The 24,971-nt window shown below is 37.6% G+C and overlaps 1 protein-coding gene across 3 annotated transcripts in view; it reads left to right on the forward strand.

Annotated features, from left to right (window-relative positions):
• Positions 1-24,971, forward strand: part of ITCH (itchy E3 ubiquitin protein ligase) — a 151,890-nt gene that overhangs the window by 56,214 nt on the left and 70,705 nt on the right. For all 3 annotated transcript variants that reach the window (XM_003411667.4, XM_064276000.1, XM_023550161.2), the window contains 6 exons: positions 1,989-2,146; positions 3,341-3,530; positions 4,769-4,864; positions 7,140-7,314; positions 10,658-10,727; positions 23,618-23,702. In XM_003411667.4, coding sequence (XP_003411715.1) covers positions 1,989-2,146; positions 3,341-3,530; positions 4,769-4,864; positions 7,140-7,314; positions 10,658-10,727; positions 23,618-23,702 — 774 coding nt within the window. The remainder of the gene's footprint in view (positions 1-1,988; positions 2,147-3,340; positions 3,531-4,768; positions 4,865-7,139; positions 7,315-10,657; positions 10,728-23,617; positions 23,703-24,971) is intronic.

Genomic DNA, 24,971 nt, shown 5'->3' on the forward strand with positions numbered 1-24,971 from the left:
GTTGTTGGTTTTGTTTTAGGGAAAGTAGCTTAGGTTGGATCCCAAATGAAACTTTCAGGGGGCTGATGGACTGTGAAGAAACCGGGGGGGGGGGGTCAAAGATCATGATGACATTAAAGGATGCAGAAGAGTAGAGAGGTAGAAGGAATAAGAGGTTCTAGTCAGGAATTTTAAGAGTTCAGGATCTAAGAACAGAAGTGATTCTAAGTATCAAGGAAATAGAAGAAGCCATCAAACTATATGCACTGTTAGGTAACTTTGTTGAGAGACGGAGGCCAAGATATTAGAAGAGTGAACAACACGGATGTTAAAAATCCCCAGGAGTTTAATCTCCAGCAAAATCTAGTATTTTTGAAATGCCACATTTGTCATAGCATATTTGCTTCATTCCCTGAATGTTCCTCCTCCCCCACATATCCCTAAACTTGTCTTGTGCTGGATTTGCAATTTCATATGTCTTTTATAGCTGAGGAGGTTTTTAGGAATCATGTAGTCCAGATAATGAACTTTTGAGGTACAGAGAAAATAATTTCTCCTTAGTCATGTAACTTGTCAGTAGTAGAGTTAGAGCTGGAAACCTCAATTTCTCACTTCTGTTCCATTTTGCCAGTTGTCTATCTTATGAAAAGCAGCAAGAGCCCTTCTTTCATACTAACTAGTAATCTCTTAAAACAGTATGGGGAGGCAATTCTCAGAGTCTCAGAGGGGTATATTACTCAAAACAGGTTTGGAACCTCAGCACTTAGGGGAGGGGGAGGAGTTTCAAAGCTGACGGGGTCCACCTTGACTCTCGTGTTCAAACCATATGCTGGGGTGGCTTGAGGTCCTGCAGGCAGCCAACACTGATGAGGTGTTGACAGCCAAATATTGAGCTGTTCCCTTTATTCAAAGTAAGTGTTTGAGGAACCCCCAAAGCAGTACTTGGTGCTATATTGTCCGTATAAATCATTTGGGGGATCTGCTGAAATGTTAGTTGTGATATAGTAGGTCTGGGGTGCTACCCAAGATTGTGCTTTTCTAACAAGCTTCTGTGTGATGCCCACGTTTCTAGTTCAGAGACCACACTCTGAGTAGAAAGGCTGTAAAGGACTTCTACAAAACATAGTTTGAAAACTATTTAATATATGATTCTGCCTCCCTACTTTGATTTCTTGACTTTAGTAGATTTTATTTGGTTTAGGCTTTAAGGTTCGGGAGATACGGGCTAATACCATGTAGTGGATTGCTGTTTACCCAGTAGTAGATATCAGAGCCTTAGCTGATGTCTCTAAACTTGCTACTCATGCTTTCCTGTCTAATCCATTATTAGATTCCCCCATCCCCACCTCATCCCATGAGAAGGGGAATCAACTGTATTTAGCTGTCAGTAGCAGTAGCTTCCACTCTGACATTTCCCATTAGAATACTCTCGTCGTTTCCTTCCCTCCAGTTGATATAATTGCTTTGAAGAAATAACAGATTCTTTAAAAAGGTCTGTAGGCACCACTACTCTAGATCACTAACTTTGAACATTTTGAATACCATTGTACTGGGGAACAGTGTCCAGGCCTGAGAAAAAACTGTACTTCTTTCTTCTGGCATGGGATAGTCACCCCTGCCCAAACACTTGAATAATACTAAGGGCCAAGGAAATGAAGATGGTGAAGCTATTTGTGCTTGTGATAAAATTGTGACACTGACATTGGGATTTTTGAGAACTTCGTTCCTGCTTATACAGAGCCGTCGAAAGATTTATTTGAAACCGAAGCCAGTATATCTGATAGTTTTTAGTTGTCCCAAGTGTTTCTGTGCCCTTGGGTAACCCCTCCCTCTCTTTCTGGATGAGCATCTGAGGATTATATATAAGACTTTACCAAGCGCTAGTCTGAAATTAGGGAGCTTTTCTCAAGCTCCTAAAACTTTAAGTTTTGGTCTTCCTGCTGGTCTTTTGTTAAATTCAAAGAACATTGATTTTCCTTTCCCCTTTCTTTTCTTCTCTTCTTACTCAGAGTGAACACAAATGGATCCGATGAACCTGAGGATGCAGGGTCTGGTGAAAATAGGAGGGTCAATGGGAATAATTCTCCATCACTCTCAAATGGCGGTTTTAAACCTTCTAGGCCTCCAAGACCTTCACGACCGCCTCCACCTACCCCACGTAGACCAGGTGTGTATTCTAGCCATACACTGGGGATGTAGCTCCCAATACTGTGATTGTAAGTAACATTCTGTTTGGGGCTTGATCCTTAGGTAAGTGTCAGGAGACCCATTTAGGTCCGTTTTCTAGCTATATTCTTACATTTAAAAATTTGGCCAAGGATAATGTTCCTGTAGGTAACTAAGAAATGCCTTTTCCCTAAGTTTTTCTTCCAGAGGTGAAGTTAGAGAGGCTGTGTTCCACTGAGAATGAAAAACATATCTCATGTGCATCTTATAAAGTATAGACAGTACAGATAAGATTGCAACTTTCTGGTAGGATTTGTAACTGTGACGTGAGCATGTCATGTAGTCAAGGATCTCGTTGCTCATTACCATTATATACTTTTAAGAGACAATTAGTAAATGGCAAATAACTCAGCAATAATAAATGATACTCATATTTTAAAGGAAAAAATTATATAACAAAAGCATTTCATGTAATAAGAATGCAAATATCTACAAGTGGAATGTATTTTTCTCATTAGCCAAACAAATCTTTAATTTTAGAATAATCTTTTATTACTTCCCTCAGTTAGTATGTGAGCAGGGAATATAATTAAATGTTATTAGAAGAGTAAGTTGGTTGTCCACAAATCATTTTAATTAAATGACTTTGTGTTTGATTATATATTTTCCTCTTTTTAGTGTATGTTAGCAATATATTCCCAGTCTTTAAGACAGTACACCTCTTTGTTTTCCTTCAAGGATTGTTTTGTCAGTTTTTCTTAAAGATGTAAAATGTGCTCAACAACCATTTGTAAAAAGTCCGATTTTCCACAGCATAATCAGTATCAAGAACTGATCCCTAGTCTGCAGGAAAGGCAGTTTTAGGGAACCTGCTGAATGAACTTATAGTACCAAGGAATACCAAAGCTTTCCTATTCTAAAAATTTTATTTCCTGTGGCATTAGGAAATCAGAGAGTTTGTATGTGCTTTGTAATTAATAATGAGACGTGGGTTGACAGGACCTGAGAGATTGTGAACAAGCCTATTCCTTGGAAATATTGACTGTTTTCTATTATTATTTTCACCTGTGTATTCTTAGCTTAAATTTTCTATTTTTCACTTACGTTTTTATTTTTTTGAAGTTAAAATTCCATCCTGAATTTAGATTTGAGAAAATAAAAGAATCTTTTCCTATTTTCCCCACATCTTTTATAGCATCTGTCAATGGTTCGCCATCTGCCACCTCAGAAAGTGACGGATCTAGCACAGGCTCTCTGCCACCAACGAATACAAATACAAGTACATCTGAAGGGGCTACATCTGGACTAATAATTCCTCTTACTATATCCGGAGGCGCAGGCCCTAGGCCCTTAAATTCTGTCGCTCAAGCTCCTCTACCACCCGGGTGAGTAACTTTTTTTAGCTTATGTTTTGTGTTTTTTTAATTGGGATCTGCCTGTACGTATTAGTAAGGAAAGTGATACTGAACTGCATTCTTTAAATAACTGTCTTTAATACATTGTAACTGATTTGGGGGAGCCTGGAGTCAAACTGAATAAAGAACGCTCACCACATTGGAAATTTCTTATCTTGTTTCCGGGACAGAGTAGAAGCTTTTTTTCCAAAAGACTTTGAACCGTAGAAAAGACTAATAGTAAAATAGTGACCTAATTCAGGTTGCTTTTTCTTTAGGGGAAAAAATTACTTTTTAAAATAAAATTTTTCCGTCATAAAGTCGTTATAGCAAAGTAATGAATAATTTGGGAAACTGAGAAAATTAGCACTCATAATCATAATCCCATTTTAATCTCTACTGTTATTTTTTAAATTAATACAACTCTTAAGTATATAACTTATATATATATACACACACACACACACACACACAATGTAGCATTCATCAATTAATCTACAGCCCAGAACGCTAATAGAATTGACTGACTGGCTGATGAGAATATTAATTGCTTAACAGATTGTGTTACTTGTGTTGGCATTTAGACCGTTTTCCTTTTGGAAAGCCTACATGGGAAGCCAAATTAGAAGGTTATTTGTGTAAGGGATTAGCAAAGAGAAAGTAGATGTTCTCAGAAGTGATTGGTACTGCCAAGCTATGATGGTTAACTCCCTGTTTTCTTCACTTCGAGGATAAACCTACTAAGAAGATTCGAATAGTCATATTGGCCAATCCTCTAACTTTTCCCCTTGGACTGTCCCAGAGACACATCTGATAAAGTCTTATTCTTTGATTTAGTTTTTCTAGAATGCAAACAGACCGTTGCCCTTCAGTTAGCTCAGTCTTTCTTCAGGTTCCATAACATGAAGTTACAGCTTTCTTTTTAACTCCGTCCTGATCAGATTGAGAGAGACATTGGTCTCCCGAGTGGACTGACCTCAAGCTTCTTTAGAAATACGAGCAGTCTCCCGGGACAGAAACTTGTGGAGAAGAAATCTCATCTGCTCTATGTTGCCCTCAAAAGATGACATTTTTTACTTTATTCGTAAAGTGGTAATCTTCTTTAAATATTCCCATGCTTATTTGCCTTGGTTCTATAATTGGGGGCCATTTAAGGAAAAAAGACAAAGACAGGATTAACCATGCTATTCACACAAGTACCATACCAGCCTTTAAATTTTGTGTTTAAGCTGGGAGCAGAGAGTGGACCAGCATGGGCGAGTCTACTATGTAGATCATGTTGAAAAAAGAACAACGTGGGATAGACCAGAACCTCTACCTCCGGGGTAAGTACCTGAGTTAAAGAAAAAAATAAAGTGTTTATTCAGAACTATGCACTATATCTTTATAAAATCATCCCTGTGCTCCTCCTTTGTTATTCCTGTCAGTCTTTACCCATTTTTGTTTGTAGTAGGTACAAACCAGAAAGGAGAGAACCGGAGGCTTGAGTGAGCATGACGAATAGTTTTTATTTTCACTCATTTCTGACCTAAAGATTTCTTAGGTCTTGCTACTTCCAAGTTTTCCTGTCTGAACTGTTTACTGGGCTCAGCACCACAGAGTTTAGGATTAGTTTCTTCAAGAGTAATTATTTAACAGAATAAAAAGTATAGCCCTTATTATATATATGAGAAAAAAATCCCTACTATATGAAAGAACTTTATGTGATAGTGAATTCACTGCAAAATAGTTAAGGAAGTTAAAGATATTGTGTTAATTATATATGGTGTTAACATATAATATAAAATAATTAGAAGAAAATATTTTTTAATCCAAAAGGAAGATAGTAACCAAACATTTAAAAAAAGAAAAAAAAAAAATTGCCTTCGAGCCATTTCCAACTCATTGCAACCCTATTGGTCAGAGTAGAACTGCTCCATAGGGTTTCCAAGGCATTAATCTTTAGGGAAACAGGCTGCCACATTTTTCTCACAAGGAGCAGCTGGTGGGTTCGGCACCACCAACCTTTTGGTTAGCAGGTGAATACTTAATCCCTGTACCACCAGGGCTCCTTACAGCTCTCATAGTAGGGGAGATATATATGTGTATATGCATGCCATAATAATGCATAGGTGCTGTGGTGGTGCAGTGGTTAAGAGCTACAGCTTCTAACTTAAAGGTCTGCAGTTTGAATCCACTAGCTGCTCCTTGGAAACCCTGTGGGACAGTTGTACTCTGTCCTGTAGGGTCACTATGAGTCAGAACTGACTCGATAGCAACAGGTTTTTTTTTTTAATGATGCATATATCCTTAGTAATCCTCTCCAGAAAATATATCCTGAGGAAATAATTCAAAAGAAGAAAAAAAAAGTTTGATGTATTAAAGGCATTTATTATTTGACTATTTATAATATTAGAATATTGGAAACAATCCTAAATAACTAGGTAGAAATCACCGAGTTATTGTATGAGTATTTACTTTATTATGCACCCATTTAAAATGATAAATACTAAGGTTGTATCCCTGTGAAAAAGTGCTTTTTGATACCCATGTGAAAGCTATCTATGCAGTTTGTCACTGTTATGTTGCAACAGTAAAAAGAACGATAGAAAGAAAATGCGAACTTTTTTCTTAATGTCTGTTTGAAACGTATTGAATACACATTGCATTTTAAGAACTTGCCTTATGTATCTTATAATTTTTTTTTTTCAGTTGTGCTTTAGATGAAGGTTTACAGAGCAAATTAGTTTGTCATTGAACAATATACATGTTTTGTGACATTGGTTGCCAACCCCTTGACATGTCAACATTGTCCCGTTCTCGACCTTGGGTTCCCTGTTTCTGTTCCTCCAGCTTTCCTATCCTACCTCCTTGTCCTTGCCCCTAGGCTGGTGTGCCCATTCAGTCTCATATATGTGGTTGAGCTATGTGTATTATTGTTTTTATGGGCCTTTGTAATCATTGGCTGAAGGGTGAACCTCAGGAGCAACTTCAGTACTGAGTTAAAAGGGTATCTGGGGGCCATACTCTTGGGGTTCTAGTCTCTGTCAGGTCTTTTTGTGAGTTTGAATTTTGTTCTACATTTTTCTCCAGCTCTGTCTGGGACCCTCTATTTTGACTCCTGTCAGAGCAGTTGGTGATGGTGGTAGTCACGGCTCATTAGTCCTTTGGCACCATCTCGCTGTGCTGGTCTCAGTCTGGTGGGGGCTGTGATAGCTCTGGTCCATTAGTTCTTAACGATATTTTAAGGAAGGAGTTTTTAGAAGCATTCCTCGTAGGTTCACCATGTTGTCGTTAGGTGCTGTTGAGTCAGTTCCTACTTGTAGTGACTCTATAGGGCAAAGTAGAACTGCCTGTAGGGTTTCCAGGGAGCAGCTGGTAGATTTGAACTGCCAACCTTTTGCTTAGCAGCTGAGCTCTTAACCACTATACCACCAGAGCTCCTAAAGTTCACTATAGACCATTTTAAAAAATATGAAATAAAAGACTTCAGGTAAATCAAAGGTAATGTCTCAAGTTAAAATCTTACCAAGCCTGTACCCGAGCCAGGATGGAGTCCTATTTAATTCATTTCTGTTTCACAACTATTTGTTGAATTAGACTGTTTTTGTTCTGATTTAGTTGGGAACGGCGGGTTGACAACATGGGACGTATTTATTATGTTGACCATTTCACAAGAACAACAACGTGGCAGAGGCCAACGTTGGAATCCGTCCGTAACTATGAACAGTGGCAGCTACAACGAAGTCAACTTCAAGGAGCAATGCAGCAGTTTAACCAGAGATTCATTTACGGGGTGAGCAACCTGTTGCATTATAAGATTGTTCAATTTTTAATTCTTTTTCTGCATGTGTCCTGTAAAGCACTAAAAAGAATGTACAAGTAGGGTGGCTACCTAGTTGTTGATATGGAAAATTGCGTTTTTAGACTTTGGAGTATTCTGCCTATGTGATCTTTCCTGTCAGTCATTATCATGAAGTCCAACCTCTTTTGCTTTGTTAATGTTAAAATCAACAACAAAGAAAATAGGACAAACCAAAATTCATGGAAAAAAAGAGTAGAAAAAATAAACTTGAGCCGTTTGAAAAGAATTAAAACAATTCTAAATTTAGTACTGCCTTAATTTAGCAGAATTTTTGAAGGCTCAGGTCTAAGAGCACCTGACTTTCAAGTGGTTGTACAGAACTGGTGGTAGAGTTGAATCACTATTTAACATTCATTTATTAAGTAGCTAAAGTTTACTTAATAAGTTATTTGATGCTCTGGGAGACTGAAGAAATTTTATTCTTTACAGGATTATGCTAAATACATTATTATGATTTCAAAACTATATTACTTTGGGTATAAAAATATTTCTGGAAACATAGTTTAAATTTTTTATATTTTCCTTTAGAGTAATACTGTGGTAGTAATGATAAAGTACACCAGAGTATATTAATGCTTTGTACTCTACTTGTTGGTGCTAGGAATTCTACAGTCTCAAATTCTGAAATATCAGAGATCTTTTCTCTGAGGAAAGGAAAATAGTCTTTTGAGAAATTTGATTCTCTGTGGCAGACAAGATGAATTTGAGTAATATATAGACTCTAAACAGGAGAAAACCAACTCTCCAAGAGTTCAAGAGACATCAGCCCTCTCCATTGCCATCCCTTCCCCTCCACCTGTATAATCCATGTTAAAATCCATCAGAGTAAAATAGCACCTTTCATATTCCTGTCCTCACTAGGTATTACCTTTATCCCCTTTCTCCATATTCCTGTGTTTCTTGGACCTCATCACTGTAGTAGTTATCTCAGTGACGTAGACAAATTTCCTCTTCATCAGCAGTTTTCCATTCACTATCTGGTTATAACTAAGATATCTTTCTTTTATAAAGACAGAATTTTTCCTGCTACCTTCTCTAGATAGCTGTCACTATATTCCCGTTCCCAGTGGTTTGAGAGTTGATATTAATTTTTGTGTCTTGTCCTCCTTACCACCCCTGCCCCCGCTTTTTTTTTTTTTTTGTCCTATGCTGTTCATATCTTCTTTTCTTTCTAAATTATAATCACCTTTGGTATGCCTGGCCAAATTTCTTCTAGGTTTGAATGCCTAGCTTGCCTCTTTATTTAAGCTAGTTTCCACATGGGTGTCTAGGGGAAAAGCATGGGCTTTGGAATCAGACACATCTGGGTTCGAATCCTCATTCCACTACTTTCTCTATATGACTTTGAATAAGTTACTTAACCTTGTCAAGACTCATTTACTTTATCTATATAGTAGATATACATAATTGCCTCAGAAGGTTTTATTTTGAGGATTCTGTAATTAGTTTCTAATATATTTGGCACATACTAGATGCTCAGAAATGTTAGTTCCAGTCTCTTCCTTCTCTTGTATCCACAATTGTAAATGTGCCCTTTATCTTATTTTTACATTGATCGATCTTTCAAAGCATTCTTCTTAAAAACAGAATTTAACAAATTTCTAAAACACCTACTGTGTGTATTGCTTCATTATAGACTTGATCATTGTGATACTCAAGAGTCTTTGGAGCTTTTCTTGAATTTCAGCTTTTACCTGATCATCCATGTTCTTTTTTTTTTTTAACTCCTATTCAAAGTAACCTGACCAATTGTCTGAAATTCTTACTGTTCGCTCTTGTTATAGAATGGTTCTAAATTACATAGAACTGAAAAACAGCCTATTTTAGTTCCACCAAAATAGCCAAAGATATTAATTGAACATTAACACCAACTTCTTGGAAGGGAGAAGGTGATTCCTGAGAAATGGTCTCTTTTTTTGGGTATATGAAGTGTCCCCACTGTTGTCCCAACTCTGGTTGCAGGGCAGTAGTCTCATAGACCCAACATTTTTACCTCAGAATGGGTATGGCTGATGATGAAACACTGTGTTTTGGCTCTGCCTGGCCCATGGTTTTACTGTGCATGTCCCCAGTTTATCTATCCAGGGAGAGCCAAAGGAGTAGGCTTGGGTCTTAGAGAATTATCAAAACAGGATGGCTATACACCAAACTTTTCAGACCTGGTTTATAACCAGTGATCAAACCTTTTGTAATGTTTCTTCCTGTTTTCCCTACTCATTCCTTTTCATAATTTTGCCTTACCAGAAGGAGCAAGGCCACTTCTTGACAGGTCTGTCTTCCAAGAGCTATTAAACCATAAATGGAATAACTTTCATTTCCTTTAAAACCACAATCAACTAACCAGATTTTTGCAATAAGTCAGGTAGTGGAAGAAACAACCACCAAAAAGACAGTAGGAGGCACTCCTTTGATTGAGACTTAAGAGAACCAACCAAATGTCATGTGAGGACTTTGTATCAGAGAAATATAATTCTGGCCTGGATATTAACAGTTCTTTGCTTTTTGTGATTTTGTAAGAAAAATGTCCATAAATTTTAGAGGCATACTGAAACACACAGGGGTAAAATGATACCTGAGTTTTGCTTTAGCAAAGAATAGGAAAAAAGCAGATAGATGAAGCAAATGTAGCAAAGTCTTGATAATTTGGAATCTTGGGGATAGCTGTATGGGATTCATTGTCCTATCTTGCTTGTGTAATTTTTTCTGTAATAAGTTTAAAAAAATACAGTTGGAGTCTATTCTTTGTTCACTTGCCTTATTTTACTAAGGAAGAAAGCACTTAACCCGATCTTGTTGAGCGATCCCAAAATTATCCCCACTTAATGTACTCTTAGGAGCCCTGGTGGTGCAGTCGTTAAAGAGGGCTCAGCTGCTAATGAAAAGGTTAGTGGTTCAAACCCATCCAGCAGTTCTGTGGGAGAGAAGACGTGCCGACCAATTGTTGAAAAAGATTGCAGCCTAGGAAACCCCGTAGGGCAGTTCTACTCTGTCTTATAGGGTCACTGTGGGTTGGAATCAACTTGATGGTGTAGGACAACAACAATAACGTTGTACATATTATTACTTTTATATTACTAATGTAGTAAAAAATTTTAACAAAAGAAAATGGTCATTTTTGGGGTGAGGATTTGGGGGGACTTCTCTAGGATGTGAACTCCGTACGAGTATGCTGTGTTCTGCATGGCCAAGGAAAGGATATGAGAACTCATAAACTTGCTTTTAAGTCACCTGTTTTAAGTTTTTAATTATTTTACCATTTTTGTGTTCTTTTTAGAATCAAGATTTGTTTGCTTCATCACAAAGTAAAGAATTTGATCCCCTTGGTCCGTTGCCACCTGGATGGGGTAAGGCATATGAATTTTTTCACTGAATCTGTCATTTTAAACAGATCTTTATGATGATACTCTGCTTTTGCTAAGTGAATCACTGTCTTTTGTTTGAGTGAATCACTCTGCTTTTGCTTGAGTTAAATATCTAGGAAGTGTTTTGGGTATAAATTAAGAGTGCCAAACAGACATTAAATCCCCCCAAACATTCTGCGTTAACTGTATTATTACAGTAAACTTTTATCGGAATTCAGAGTTATTTTACTCTTTTAAAGTTTAAAAATATTTTGATCATGCAGCAATAAAAAGGAATGAACTATATTGATACACACAAAACCCAGATGGATCTCAAGGGTATTAAGCTTAGTGAAAAAAGTTAATCTGAAAGGGTTACATACAATATGATTCAACTTAGATAACATTCTCAAATTGACAAAATTATAGAGATGTAGAATAGAATAGTGATTGCCAGGAGACCCCAGGGGGTCAGGGGCTGGGTAGGTGCAAATTCAGAAGCAGTGTAAGGAAGTTCTTTTGTCGTGATGGAGCAGCTTTGTGTCTTGATTGTGGTGGTGGATATACGAATCTATACGTAGGATAAAATTATGTAGAACTGCATACATACATACGCATATAAATGAACGCAGGTTACAAAACGGTGAAAATTGAATAAGGTCCATGATCTAGTTAACAATAATGTACCATTGTCGGCTTCCTGATTTTGATATTGTATTATAGTTACATCAGATGTCATCATCAGGGAAAACTAGGTCAGTGGCATGCGAGACTCTATGTATTATTTTTGCAACTTCTTGAAGTTAACAATTATTTCAAAATAAAAAGTTAAAAAAAAAATTTCGACCATTTTGGTGCTTCTAAAACACAGGGGTTTGGTTGAGTTGATGGTATTTGAAGCAACAGTGGAAAGGAGAACATGTTGAGGTGCTGATCTTTTATCAACACTCATGAAAACAGCAGTCAAGAAGTCAAATGATGTATTGCATTGGGCAAATCTGCTGCAAAAGACCTCTTTAAAGTGTTAAAAAGCAGTCACTTTGAGGACTAAGGTGCACCTGACCCAAGCCATGGTATTTTCAGTCGCCCCATATGCGCATAAAAGCTGGACAATCAATAAAGAAGTCTGAAAAAGAATTGATGCTTTTGAATTATGGTGTTGGCGAAGAATATTGAATATACCATGGACTGCCAGAAGAACAAACAAGTCTGTCTTGGAAGAAATACAGCCAGAGAGTTCCCTGGAAGCAGGGCTGGTGAGGCCTTATCTCAGCATACTTTGGACATGTCATCAGGAGGGACCAGCCCCTGAAGAAGGACATCATACCTGGTAAGGTAGAGGGGCAGTGAAAAAGAAGACGACCCGCGACAAGATGGATTGACACAGTGGTTGCAACAACGGGCTGAAGCATAGCAATGATTGTGAGGATGGCACAGGACTGGGTAGCGTTTCATTCTGTTGTACATGGGATCGCTATGAGTCAGAGCTGGCAGCACTTAACAACAACAGCAGTAACAACAATCATGAAGCACGAAAGGGTGCTATGTCATTGAGTACATTTGGAAACTTAGTTATTAAAACTTTATTGGTACGATTTAAGATGGGTCTGTTCTACCAGGTTCTGTCTTACAGTCTTATGTAATAGTTGTAGTACTGTAGCAAAGTTCCAGTAAAAAGATGGTGGCAGGAGGTGGCGGAGCCAAGGTGGCGGACTAGGCAGACGCTACCTCGGATCCCTCTTACAACAAAGACACGGAAAAACAAGTGAATTGATCACATACATAACAATCTACGAACCCTGAACAACAAACACAGATTTAGAGACAGAGAACGAACTAATACGGGGAAGCAGCGATTGTTTCCAGAGCCTGGAGCCAGCGCACCAGTCAGGTACGGCACAAACACAGAGACCTGCTCCACCCCCCTGAACTAACCCCGGGAGGGGAACCAGCCGGTTCCACGGGCGGCGTGGGACGCAGCCGGTAGGAGAGGTCCCCGGGAGGCAGTGACTGGTCTTGGAGCAGAAAGAGCAGCATCCGAGCCGGGGAACCGTCCCGCAGGGATTTGGACTGGACGCAGCGGATTTTCTGGAAAAACTAGTTTCCCAGTGATGGCTCGGAGACAACAATCCATATCAAACCACTTAAAGAAGCAGACCGGGACAGCTTCTCCAACTCCCCAAACAAAAGAATCAAAACCTTTCCCAAATGAAGATACAATCTTGGAACTATCAGATACAGAATATAAAAAACTAATTTACAGAATGCTTAATGATACCACAAATGAAATTAGGATAACTGCAGAAAAAGCCAAGGAACACACTGATAAAACTGTTGAAGAACTCAAAAAGATTACTCAAGAACATACTGGAAAAATTAATAAGTTGCAAGAATCCATAGAGAGACAACATGTAGAAATCCAAAAGATTAACAATAAAATAACAGAATTAGACAACGTACTAGGAAGTCAGAGGAGCAGACTCGAGCAATTAGAATGCAGACTGGGACATCTGGAGGACCAGGGAATCAACACCAACATAGCTGAAAAAAAATCAGATAAAAGAATTAAAAAAAATGAAGAAACCCTAAGAATTATGTGGGACTCTATCAAGAAGGATAACCTGCGGGTGATTGGAGTCCCAGAACAGGGAGGGGGGACAGAAAACACAGAGAAAATAGTTGAAGAACTCCTGACAGAAAACTTCCCTGACATCATGAAAGACGAAAGGATAGCTATCCAAGATGCTCATCGAACCCCATTTAAGATTGATCCAAAAAGAAAAACACCAAGACATATTATCATCAAACTCACCAAAACCAAAGATAAACAGAAAATTTTAAAAGCAGCCAGGGAGAAAAGAAAGGTTTCCTTCAAGGGAGAATCAATAAGAATATGTTCTGACTACTCAGCAGAAACCGTGCAGGCAAGAAGGGAATGGGACGACATATGACAGAACACTGAAGGAGAAGAACTGCCAGCCAAGGATCATATATCCAGCAAAAGTCTCTCTGAAATATGAAGGTGAAATTAAGATATTTACAGACAAACACAAGTTTAGAGAATTTGCAGAAACCAAACCAAAGCTACAAGAAATACTAAAGGATATTGTTTGGTCAGAGAACCAATAATATCAGATATCAGCACAACACAAGGTCACAGAACAGAACGTCCTGATATGAACTCAAATAGGGAAATCACAAAAACAAACAAATTAAGATTAATTAAAAAAAAAAAATACACATAACAGGGAATCATGGAAGTCAATAGGTAAAAGATCACAATAATCAAAAAGAGGGACTAAATACAGGAGGCATTGAACTGCCATATGGAGAGTGATACAAGGCGATATAGAACAATACAAGTTAGGTTTTTACTTAGAAAAATAGGGGTAAATAATAAGGTAACCACAAAAAGGTATAACAACTCTATAACTCAAGATGAAAACCAAGAAAAACGTAACGACTCAACTAACATAAAGTCAAGCACTATGAAAATGAGGATCTCACAATTTACTAAGAAAAACGCCTCAGCACAAAAAAGTATGTGGAAAAATGAAATTGTCAACAACACACATAAAAAGGCATCAAAATGACAGCACTAAAAACTTATTTATCTGTAATTACACTGAATGTAAATGGACTAAATGCACCAATAAAGAGACAGAGAGTCACAGACCGGATAAAGAAACACGATCCGTCTATATGCTGCCTACAAGAGACACACCTTAGACTTAGAGACACAAACAAACTAAAACTCAAAGGATGGAAAAAAGTATATCAAGCAAACAATAAGCAAAAAAGAAGAGGAGTAGCAATATTAATTTCTGACAAAATAGACTTTAGACTTAAATCCACCACAAAGGATAAAGAAGGACACTATATAATGATAAAAGGGACAATTGATCAGGAAGACATAACCATATTAAATATTTACGCACCCAATGACAGGGCTGCAAGATACATAAATCAAATTTTAACAGAATTGAAAAGCGAGATAGATACCTCCACAATTATAGTAGGAGACTTCAACACACCACTTTCAGAGAAGGACAGGACATCCAGTAAGAAGCTCAACAGAGACACGGAAGATCTAATTACAACAATCAACCAACTTGACCTCATTGACTTATACAGAACTCTCCACCCAACTGCTGCAAAGTATACTTTTTTTTCTAGCGCACATGGAACATTCTCTAGAATAGACCACATATTAGGTCATAAAACAAACCTTTGCAGAATCCAAAACATCGAAATATTACAAAGCATCTTCTCAGACCACAAGGCAATAAAACTAGAGATCAATAACAGAAAAACTAGGGAAAAGAAATCAAATACTTGGAAACTGAACAATACCCTCCTGAAAAAAGACTGGGTTATAGAAGACATCAAGGAGGGAATAAGGAAATTCATAGAAAGCAACAAGAATGAAAATACTTCCTATCAAAACCTCTGGGACACAGCAAAAGCAGTGCTCAGAGGCCAATTTATATCAATAAATGCACACATACAAAAAGAAGAAAGAGCCAAAATCAGAGATCTGTCCCGACAACTTGAACAAATAGAAAGTGAGCAACAAAAGAATCCATCAGGCACCAGAAGAAAACAAATAATAAAAATTAGAGCTGAACTAAATGAATTAGAGAACAGAAAAACAATCGAAAGAATTAACAAAGCCAAAAGCTGGTTCTTTGAAAAAATTAACAAAATTGATAAACCATTGGCTAGACTGACTAAAGAAATACAGGAAAGGAAACAAATAACCCGAATAAGAAATGAGAAGGACCACATCACAACAGAACCAAATGAAATTAAAAGAATCATTTCAGATTATTATGAAAAATTGTACTCTAACAAATTTGAAAACCTAGAAGAAATGGATGAATTCCTGGAAAAACACTACCTGTCTAAACTAACACATTCAGAAGTAGAACAACTAAATAGACCCATAACAAAAAAAGAGATTGAAACGGAAATCAAAAAACTCCCAACAAGAAAAAGCCCTGGCCCGGATGGCTTCACTGCAGAGTTCTACCAAACTTTCAGAGAAGAGCTAATACCACTACTACTAAAGGTATTTCAGAGAATAAAAAGGGACAGAATACTACCAAATTCATTCTATGAAGCCACCATCTCCCTGATACCAAAACCAGGTAAAGACATTACAAAAAAAGAAAATTATAGACCTATATCCCTCATGAACATAGATGCAAAAATCCTCAACAAAATTCTAGCCAATAGAATCCAACAACACATCAAAAAAATAATTCACCCTGATCAAGTGGGATTTATACCAGGTATGCAAGGCTGGTTTAATATCAGAAAAACCATTAATGTAATCCATCACATAAATAAAACAAAAGACAAAAACCACATGATCTTATCAATTGATGCAGAAAAGACATTTGACAAAGTCCAACACCCATTCATGATAAAAACTCTTACCAAAATAGGAATTGAAGGAAAATTCCTCAACATAATAAAGGGCATCTATGCAAAGCCAACAGCCAATATCACTCTAAATGGAGAGAACCTGAAAGCATTTCCCTTGAGAACGGGAACCAGACAAGGATGCCCTTTATCACCGCTCTTACTCAACATCGTGTTGGAAGTCTTAGCCAGGGCAATTAGGCTAGACAAAGAAATAAAAGGTATCCGGATTGGCAAGGAAGAAGTAAAGTTATCACTATTTGCAGATGACATGATTATATACACAGAAAACCCTAAGGAATCCTCCAGAAAACTACTGAAACTAATAGAAGAGTTTGGCAGAGTCTCAGGTTATAAAATAGACATACAAAAATCACTTGGATTCCTCTACATCAACAAAAAGAACACCGAAGAGGAAATAACCAAATCAATACCATTCACAGTAGCCCCCAAGAAGATAAGATACTTAGGAATAAATCTTACCAAGGATGTAAAAGACCTATACAAAGAAAACTACAAAGCTCTACTACAAGAAATTCAAAAGGACATACTTAAGTGGAAAAACATACCTTGCTCATGGATAGGAAGACTTAACGTAGTAAAAATGTCTATTCTGCCAAAAGCCATCTATACATTTAATGCACTTCCGATCCAAATTCCAATGTCATATTTTAAGGGGATAGAGAAACAAATCACCAATTTCATATGGAAGGGAAAGAAGCCCCGGATAAGCAAAGCACTACTGAAAAAGAAGAAGAAAGTGGGAGGCCTCACCTTACCTGACTTCAGAACCTATTATACAGCCACAGTAGTCAAAACAGCCTGGTATTGGTACAACAACAGACACATAGACCAATGGAACAGAATTGAGAACCCAGACATAGATACATCCACGTATGAGCAGCTGATATTTGACAAAGGACCAGTGTCAATTAACTGGGGAAAAGATAGCCTTTTTAACAAATGATGCTGGCATAACTGGATATCCATTTGCAAAAAAATGAAACAGGACCCATACCTCACACCATGCACAAAAACTAACTCCAAGTGGATCAAGGACCTAAACATAAAGACTAAAATGATAAAGATCATGGAAGAAAAAATTGGGACAACCCTAGGAGCCCTAATACAAGGTATAAACAGAATACAAAACATTACCAAAAATGATGAAGAGAAACCCGATAACTGGGAGCTCCTAAAAATCAAACACCTATGCTCATCTAAAGACTTCACCAAAAGAGTAAAAAGACCACCTACAGATTGGGAAAGAATTTTCAGCTATGACATCTCCGACCAGCACCTGATCTCTAAAATCTATATGATTCTGTCAAAACTCAACCACAAAAAGACAAACAACCCAATCAAGAAGTGGGCAAAGGATATGAACACACATTTCACTAAAGAAGATATTCAGGCAGCCAACAGATACATAAGAAAATGCTCTCGATCATTAGCCCTTAGAGAAATGCAAATTAAAACTACGATGAGATTCCATCTCACACCAACAAGGCTGGCATTAATCCAAAAAACACAAAATAATAAATGTTGGAGAGGCTGCGGAGAGAGTAGAACTCTCATACACTGCTGGTGGGAATGTAAAACGGTACAACCACTTTGGAAATCTATCTGGTGTTATCTTAAACAGTTAGAAATAGAACTACCATACAACCCAGAAATCCCACTCCTCGGAATATACCCTAGAGATACAAGAGCCTTCATACAAACAGATATATGCACACCCATGTTTATTGCAGCTCTGTTTACAATAGCAAAAAGTTGGAAGCAACCAAGGTGTCCATCAACGGATGAATGGGTAAATAAATTGTGGTATATTCACACAATGGAATACTACGCATCGATAAAGAACAGTGACGAATCTCTGAAACATTTCATAACATGGAGGAACCTGGAAGGCATTATGCTGAGTGAAATTAGTCAGAGGCAAAAGGACAAATACTGTATAAGACCACTATTATAAGATCTTGAGAAATAGTAAACCTGAGAAGAACACATACTTTTGTGGTTACGAGGGGTGGAGGGAGGGAGAGTGGGAGAGGGTTTTTTATTGATTAATCAGTAGATAAGAACTGCTTTAGGTGAAGGGAAAGACAACACTCAATACATGGAAGGTCAGCTCAATTGGACTGGACCAAAAGCAAAGAAGTTTCCGGGATAAAATGAATGCTTCAAAGCTCAGCGGAGCAAGCGCGGGGGTCTGCGTGGTTTGAGGGGACTTCTAAGTCAATTGGCAAAATAATTCTATTATGAAATCATTCTGCATCCCACTTTGAAATGTGGCGTCTGGGGTCTTAAATGCTAACAAGTGGCCATCTAAGATGCAGCAATTGGTCTCAACCCACCTGGAGCAAAGGAAAATGAAGAACACCGAGGCCACACGACATCTAAGAGCCCAAGAGACAGAAAGGGCCACATGAACCAGAGACCTACATCATCCTGAGACCAGAAGAACTAGTTGGTGCCCAGCCACAATCGATGACTGCTCTGACAGGGAGCACAGCAGAGGACCGCTGAGGGAGCAGGAGATCAGTGGGATGCAGACCCCAAATTCTCATAAAAAGACCAAACTTAATGGTCTGACTGAGACTGGAGGAATCCCGGCGGCCACGCTCCCCAGACCTTTTGTTGACACAGGACAGGAACCATCCCCGAAGACAACTCATCAGAAATGAAAGGGACTGGTCAGCGGGTGGGAGAGAGACGCTGATGAAGAGTGAGCTAATTATATCAGGTGGACACTTGAGATTGTGTTGGCAACTCTTGTCTGGAGGGGGGATGGGAGGATAAAGAGAGAGGGAAGCCGGCAAAATTGTCAAGAAAGGAGAGACTGAAAGGGCTGACTCAAGAGGGGGAGAGCAAGTGGGAGTAGGGAGTGAGATGTATGTAAACTTATATGTGACAGACTGATTAGATTTGTAAACGTTCACTTGAAGCTTAATAAAAGTTATTAAAAAAAAAATACTTAATCACTTGGGGCAGCTCTATATATCTTTCAGTCTTATTACTGCGTGCTTACAAATGTCTTTATGTAGCAACATATATTTCAATAAAACCTTTAAAAACAAGGAAAAAAAAAAAAGATGGTGGCATAGAAAGAGCTTTGCTTGGAAGACAAAGAGGATACGGGAATTGGAAAATAGCAAAGTGAAGATGGTTATGGAACTGGCGTTTTATCTTAAATGACCTGTAGATATTTCCTAATATTGGGTAAATTCACAAAGTGGTAATTTTGGATTGTCATTGATAGGAAACATTGATCTCTAAAATAGACTACTATAGCATGAATGAGTAATGGAAGAAAAAAATGGATCAAAATCACATGAATCTGGGCAATAAATGATACTGAGTGTAGAAGCTTTTTTTTTTTCCTTAGAGACCCCGCTGCTCTTTTCTTGTGGTTTATTGAGGTTAATTATCCTTGAAACACTCTGTGAGTCACAGAGGAGAAAAATATAAAGGTCATACTTGTAACTGTTATTGTTGCCAGTTTGTAACAAAGGAAGGGCGTATGAAAGTTGTGAATTTCTACTTTCACTAAGACCCGGCAGTCTGGTAAGGAGTCTTACTCTCTTGGAGCTTCAGAATGGTGAATGTGTGGTGGATATATAGTATGTCAGAAGAAGAGATATGTTGCCCATTATGAGACATGCTGAACCTGACCTGTCAGATTGCATTCCCAGACATGGATGATTTTCCAGACTTGTGTTTAGAATTGTAGCATTTCCATGTTACAGAAGGAGAATATGATACACTGAAAGAATATATCTGAAAGTCATGTAGTTTATCCTCTTACTTTGTTGCAGAAAAACCATGACTGACCTAATTGTCCTTTGTTAGAAACAGACCGTTTTACTCCTCGAGAGCAGCTGTAGGGAAAGTTGCCTCTTATAGACGCCTGAATTGGGATCTGTGTTTGCAAGCTGGTCCTTGCCTTCTGTACTTGTCGTTATCACCATCATCAGGATCTTTCTCGTTTTTACGTTAGCCAGCAACACCTCCCTAAAATACTACCTCAGAAGACCCAATGCCAGCTTATTCAGGTCATCAGCACCCTGCGCTGCTGTTTCAGTCTGATTATTTTTAGGTTTCACACTCCTGAAGTTGAAGTTGCCCTTTTGTAAATGAGCTCGTGATCATCCTGCTACTCAGCATGAGCACTGCTTTGTGATTCTGTGCCTGTGGGCTTATGCCTTATTTGTAGGACCAGTGACAACACTGGTACTTGAACAGATGAGGAACGCTCCTGCCATACCTTCAGGATTGACCCAGGAAATAGAATCCCATAAACACAACCTGTGTTTATTTTCTGAGATTGACAGCATTATTTTTGTGACAACATATATATTCAAATGCAGCCTCCTCACCCTTTCAGACTTTTATATGTTAGGACTAGACCTCCCACCTTACGAGCTGACAGTGAGGAATTTTTAACACATGCACGCTACGGAGAACAATGTTTTTGGTCTTGGGTAAACTTCTTGGTTTACCCAAGAAGTTTAAAGATATTTTTCATTTTCTTAGTTGCTATAAAATAAAAATAGAACAGCAAGAAGCTTCTGTTTTTTACTGTTTTATTCATCAAGTCAGGAAGTGCTCTGATGTATATTCAGGTTTGTTCAGTAATTTTCACTATTGTTTATCATGTGATTTTTCAACAAAGTAAGAAATTAGTTGTGCAGCCACAGTCCTTCCTCTCATTAAGCACGAGTCTTCTTTTTGCAAGTGTCCATCTTTGAAATTTCCTGTCACAGTCTTTTGCAAGAAGTGCTGATATCAGCAGTATATACTTAGAATGTACATGGGAGAGAAGTTTGCTTTTAACTTTACCTTGCCTCACATTACAGTTTGGAGGAAAAAATCTCTGGCCCTCAAATGTAAACTTAGGTAGCAGATAAAAGATGAATATTTGCTCAGCTGTTCACATAGAATATTTTTAGATCGTAAAAATTGTTTTTTAATTATTTTTGATTTATTTTATTTCTGCTCTGATCTTTGTTGTTTCCTTTCTTCTGGTAGCATCAGGCTTAATTTGTTCTTCTTTTTCTAGTTCCTCAAGTTGTAGCGTTGTGCTATTGACTTGATTTCTTCTTCTTCAAAAAAATATTTGAATACACATTTTTTAAAAAGAAAGAAATTCTAATTTCCTTAAATAAATTTTTTATTTTGATGTAACTGTCAAGAACGTGAACTTACCTTGTGATTCTTTGGCCAGCTGTAGCACTGTGAGTGCTTATTTTTGTTTCAAAGCAAGCTTTAGAGTTGGTGACATGTTTCCATACTCAAAGTGCCACGACCAATGAAGCCTGTGTTAATATTCAGGTGTGTCACCAGAAGCAGAGTCCTGCTTTTCTGTACCTTATTTTATGTATACCTGGAATTCTGTTTCTGTTTTAGGCCCAGCTGATGTAGAAACTACCTGTGATATCAAAAGTGGGTTTGAGATGATCACCAGTACATCCTTTCTAACCCCGTATTATTTGAGATCATAGAATCAGTGCTGGAAGTGTAGTTAAATGTTACTAAATACTAACTTGCAAAGGCTAGAATTTAGCCTATGACTGATAATTTTTCAAATGATAGGAAATGAAAATTAGCTTTATGAGCTTGGAATTAAAGTTTTCTTTGAAAATTATTAATTCTTAGAAACTGTGCTTTCAAAAAAAAGTTTGAACACATTCTGTAATCTTTAATGCTTTAATTATCCATTTTGAGACTATCGTAGTTATCTGGGGCTGCTATAATAGAAATACCACAAGTGGATGGCTTTAACAAACGGAAATTTATTCTCTCACAGTCTACGAGGCTAGAAGTCTGAATTCAGGGCACCAGCTTCAGGGTAAGGCTTTCTCTCTCTGTCAGCTCTGGGAGAAGGTCCTTGTCATCAATCTTCCCTGGTCTAGGAGTTTCACAGTGTAGGGATCCCAGGTCCAAAGGACATGCTCTACTCCTAGCACTTTCTTGGTGGCATGAGGTCCCTATCTCTCTGCTTTCTCTCTCCTTTTATCTCCGTAAGATAAAAGGTGATTGAGGCCATACCCCAGGAAGACTCCCTTTACCTGGGATCGGGGCTTTGACCTGAGTAAGGGTGTTGCATCCCACCCTAATCCTCTTTAACATAACCTAATCTTGCCTCATTAACCACAGGTAGAGATTAGAATTTACAACACATAGGAAAATTACATCAAATCACAAAATGGAAGATAGCCACGCAATACTGAGAATCATGGCCTAGCCAAGTTGACAGATATTTTGTGGGGACACAGTTCAATCCATGACAGAGACGTCTTGGTCAAACAAAACAATTCAGATACAGGAGGAAATCTATTTCTTAAGAAATTCATTGGTAATGGAGCAGAGAAGTCAGTAGTTCAAAGATAGCAGAATTTAGTGTTGTTATTAAAATTTAAAAGCTATGTGATTTGGTTATTAAAAGGGGAAAATGATACCTATATGTCCAATGGGAAAGCTCAGGGAAGCAGAGGAGATTTTGTAGAATAGGAACAAGGAAACAAGCAGAATCCTAAAGCAAGAGGTAGGTGAGGAATAAGCAGCAGCTTCAGATGCAGTCAATTCACAGAGCTGAGTCCTGCTGCTCAGCTCCTGTGTAGAAAGGTAGTACAGATATTTAGGCAGTGGATTTTGGAATGGGTGTGTTAAGTAACTGGATATATTAGAAAAGAAACAACACCTTCCTTGGTTGAATAATGTCTAGCGTATGCCATAGAAACAGTTAAGTTATACCCTTCCATTATGTTCTAAGAAAATAGAAGGTATAATAAGAAAAAAGCCCCAACTGGAGACCAGAGTTTTCATCTTGTCTCTTACTTAATTCTGAGGTTTTGGACAGATCACCTAAGCTGAGTTGTCTTTATCTTTCAGATAAAAATAAAACTACCTATCCCATGAGACTGTTAAGTATAAAATGAGGTCATATGTATAAAACTAGAAAACTATTAATTGTTCTTGCTGCAGAGTCCCTGTGTGGCACAAATGGTTAAGCACTTGACTACTAAGCAAATGGTTGGTGGTTCAAACCCACCCAGAAGTGCCTTGGGAGAAAGACCAGGTGATCCGCTTTCGAAAGGCCACAGCCTTGAAAACCCTGTGGAGCACAGTTCTACCCTGCAACACACGGGGTTGCCATGAGTCGAAATCGACTTGACAGGAACTTTTTTTTTTTTTAATTCTTGCTACTCTCGATTAGACAAAGCAGAAAGGTCCTGTGGGCAGGGCATTGTGAATTAGGTCTATTTAGCATCTAGGATTTAGTAATAATATTATAACTTAGTAAGTATGTACATTCATAGTCAAAGAATAACTGAAGCCTTTTTAAGTTGTGATTTAAAAACTTCAAAACCAACAATGGAATGACAAATGGTCAAATTGAGCTTATTATATTATTAACTTGTGGAAGACTATGCCAACTCTAATGCTTTGTTTTATTTAAGAGAAGAGAACGGACAGCAATGGCAGAGTATATTTTGTCAACCACAACACTCGTATTACACAGTGGGAAGACCCCAGAAGTCAAGGGTAAGAACTTTCAGCTACTGGTATATATGTACAACCTCCTGAAGCTTGTGCCTTATTTCTGACTCAGTTACGAAGAGGATCAAAGTTCCATTTTCCTCAGAGACCGTAATTTCAGTCATCCACATACTTTGGAAAGAGAAAGTTTCACTGATTGATGAGAATATATGTATATATCCAAAAATACGTACTTAGGATTAGTAACACTGGATTAGTCATTCTAAAACAGGGTTTCTTAACTTGGAGTCACTGTGTAGAAATCGGGATAGATGACTTAGATGGGGGAAAAAATACATAGGCAGGTTCACTAACTTTTAAATGAGATTGACTGTTTCTTTCCATTATGAATGTAGGCTACAATCATAGTAAAATTAGTAATGCCTAGCATTTTGCCACCATTGGAAATCCTAGGTATTTTTGTATCATTCTGGTTGTTGCAGATATCTCAAAATATTGTTCACACACGTCATTACTTAGTGTGTCATAAGAACTTGATAGTTAATGCATTGATGAAGAGACATACTATCACAGGTTTGTCTTTTTAACGTTCTGATAGCAATATGTATACAATTACTTTCCTTTGTAATACTGTGTAATAATATGTAACACTGTGCATTTATCAGACTGCCAGAGGGTTTCATGGCTCAGTGTTTTAAGAATCTCTGTCCTAAAGTATACATTAAATTATCAATTTCTGGGTATCACATTTTTATGGCTTTATGGTATTTAACATATATATGTCAATTTCAAAACAGGAAGAAATAAGAATTTCAAATATAACATTTAAAAATTGTTTTTTTTAATTTTTATCTCTAAGAATAGAGTTAATGAAGTTACCTTTCTGTAATTTGCTACCACTTTTTTTTATGGTATCTTGGACCTTTAAAGTTTTAGCACTGAGGTTAGTTGTGTCTTAATAAATAACAAATGACCGGTTCTTTCTAATTAGTTTTGTTTTACATAATAGAATTACAACAAACGAGAAGCAGTTGCATTTAACATTATATTCTTAAACTTTATGGTAGCCTATTTATATCTGATCGTTATATTCAAATATCTGAATATAGCAAAATATTCTCATGTTTTGGTATAGTTTACCGAATATTGAGTTTTATTTAGGGAAGATTTAAAAAACTTCCAAATGAAAATTAAATAGCCTTTGGTAAAATGTTTACACTTCCCCACATGGTGTATTTATGTTTGTAATAATGACATTTTGAGAATACAGTAGAAGTAAGAGAAACACTGTTAGACCTTATGGGAGGAAGTTGT

The sequence above is a fragment of the Loxodonta africana genome, chromosome 24 (assembly GCF_030014295.1).
Source record: "Loxodonta africana isolate mLoxAfr1 chromosome 24, mLoxAfr1.hap2, whole genome shotgun sequence".
Classification (NCBI taxonomy): Eukaryota; Metazoa; Chordata; class Mammalia; order Proboscidea; family Elephantidae; genus Loxodonta; species Loxodonta africana.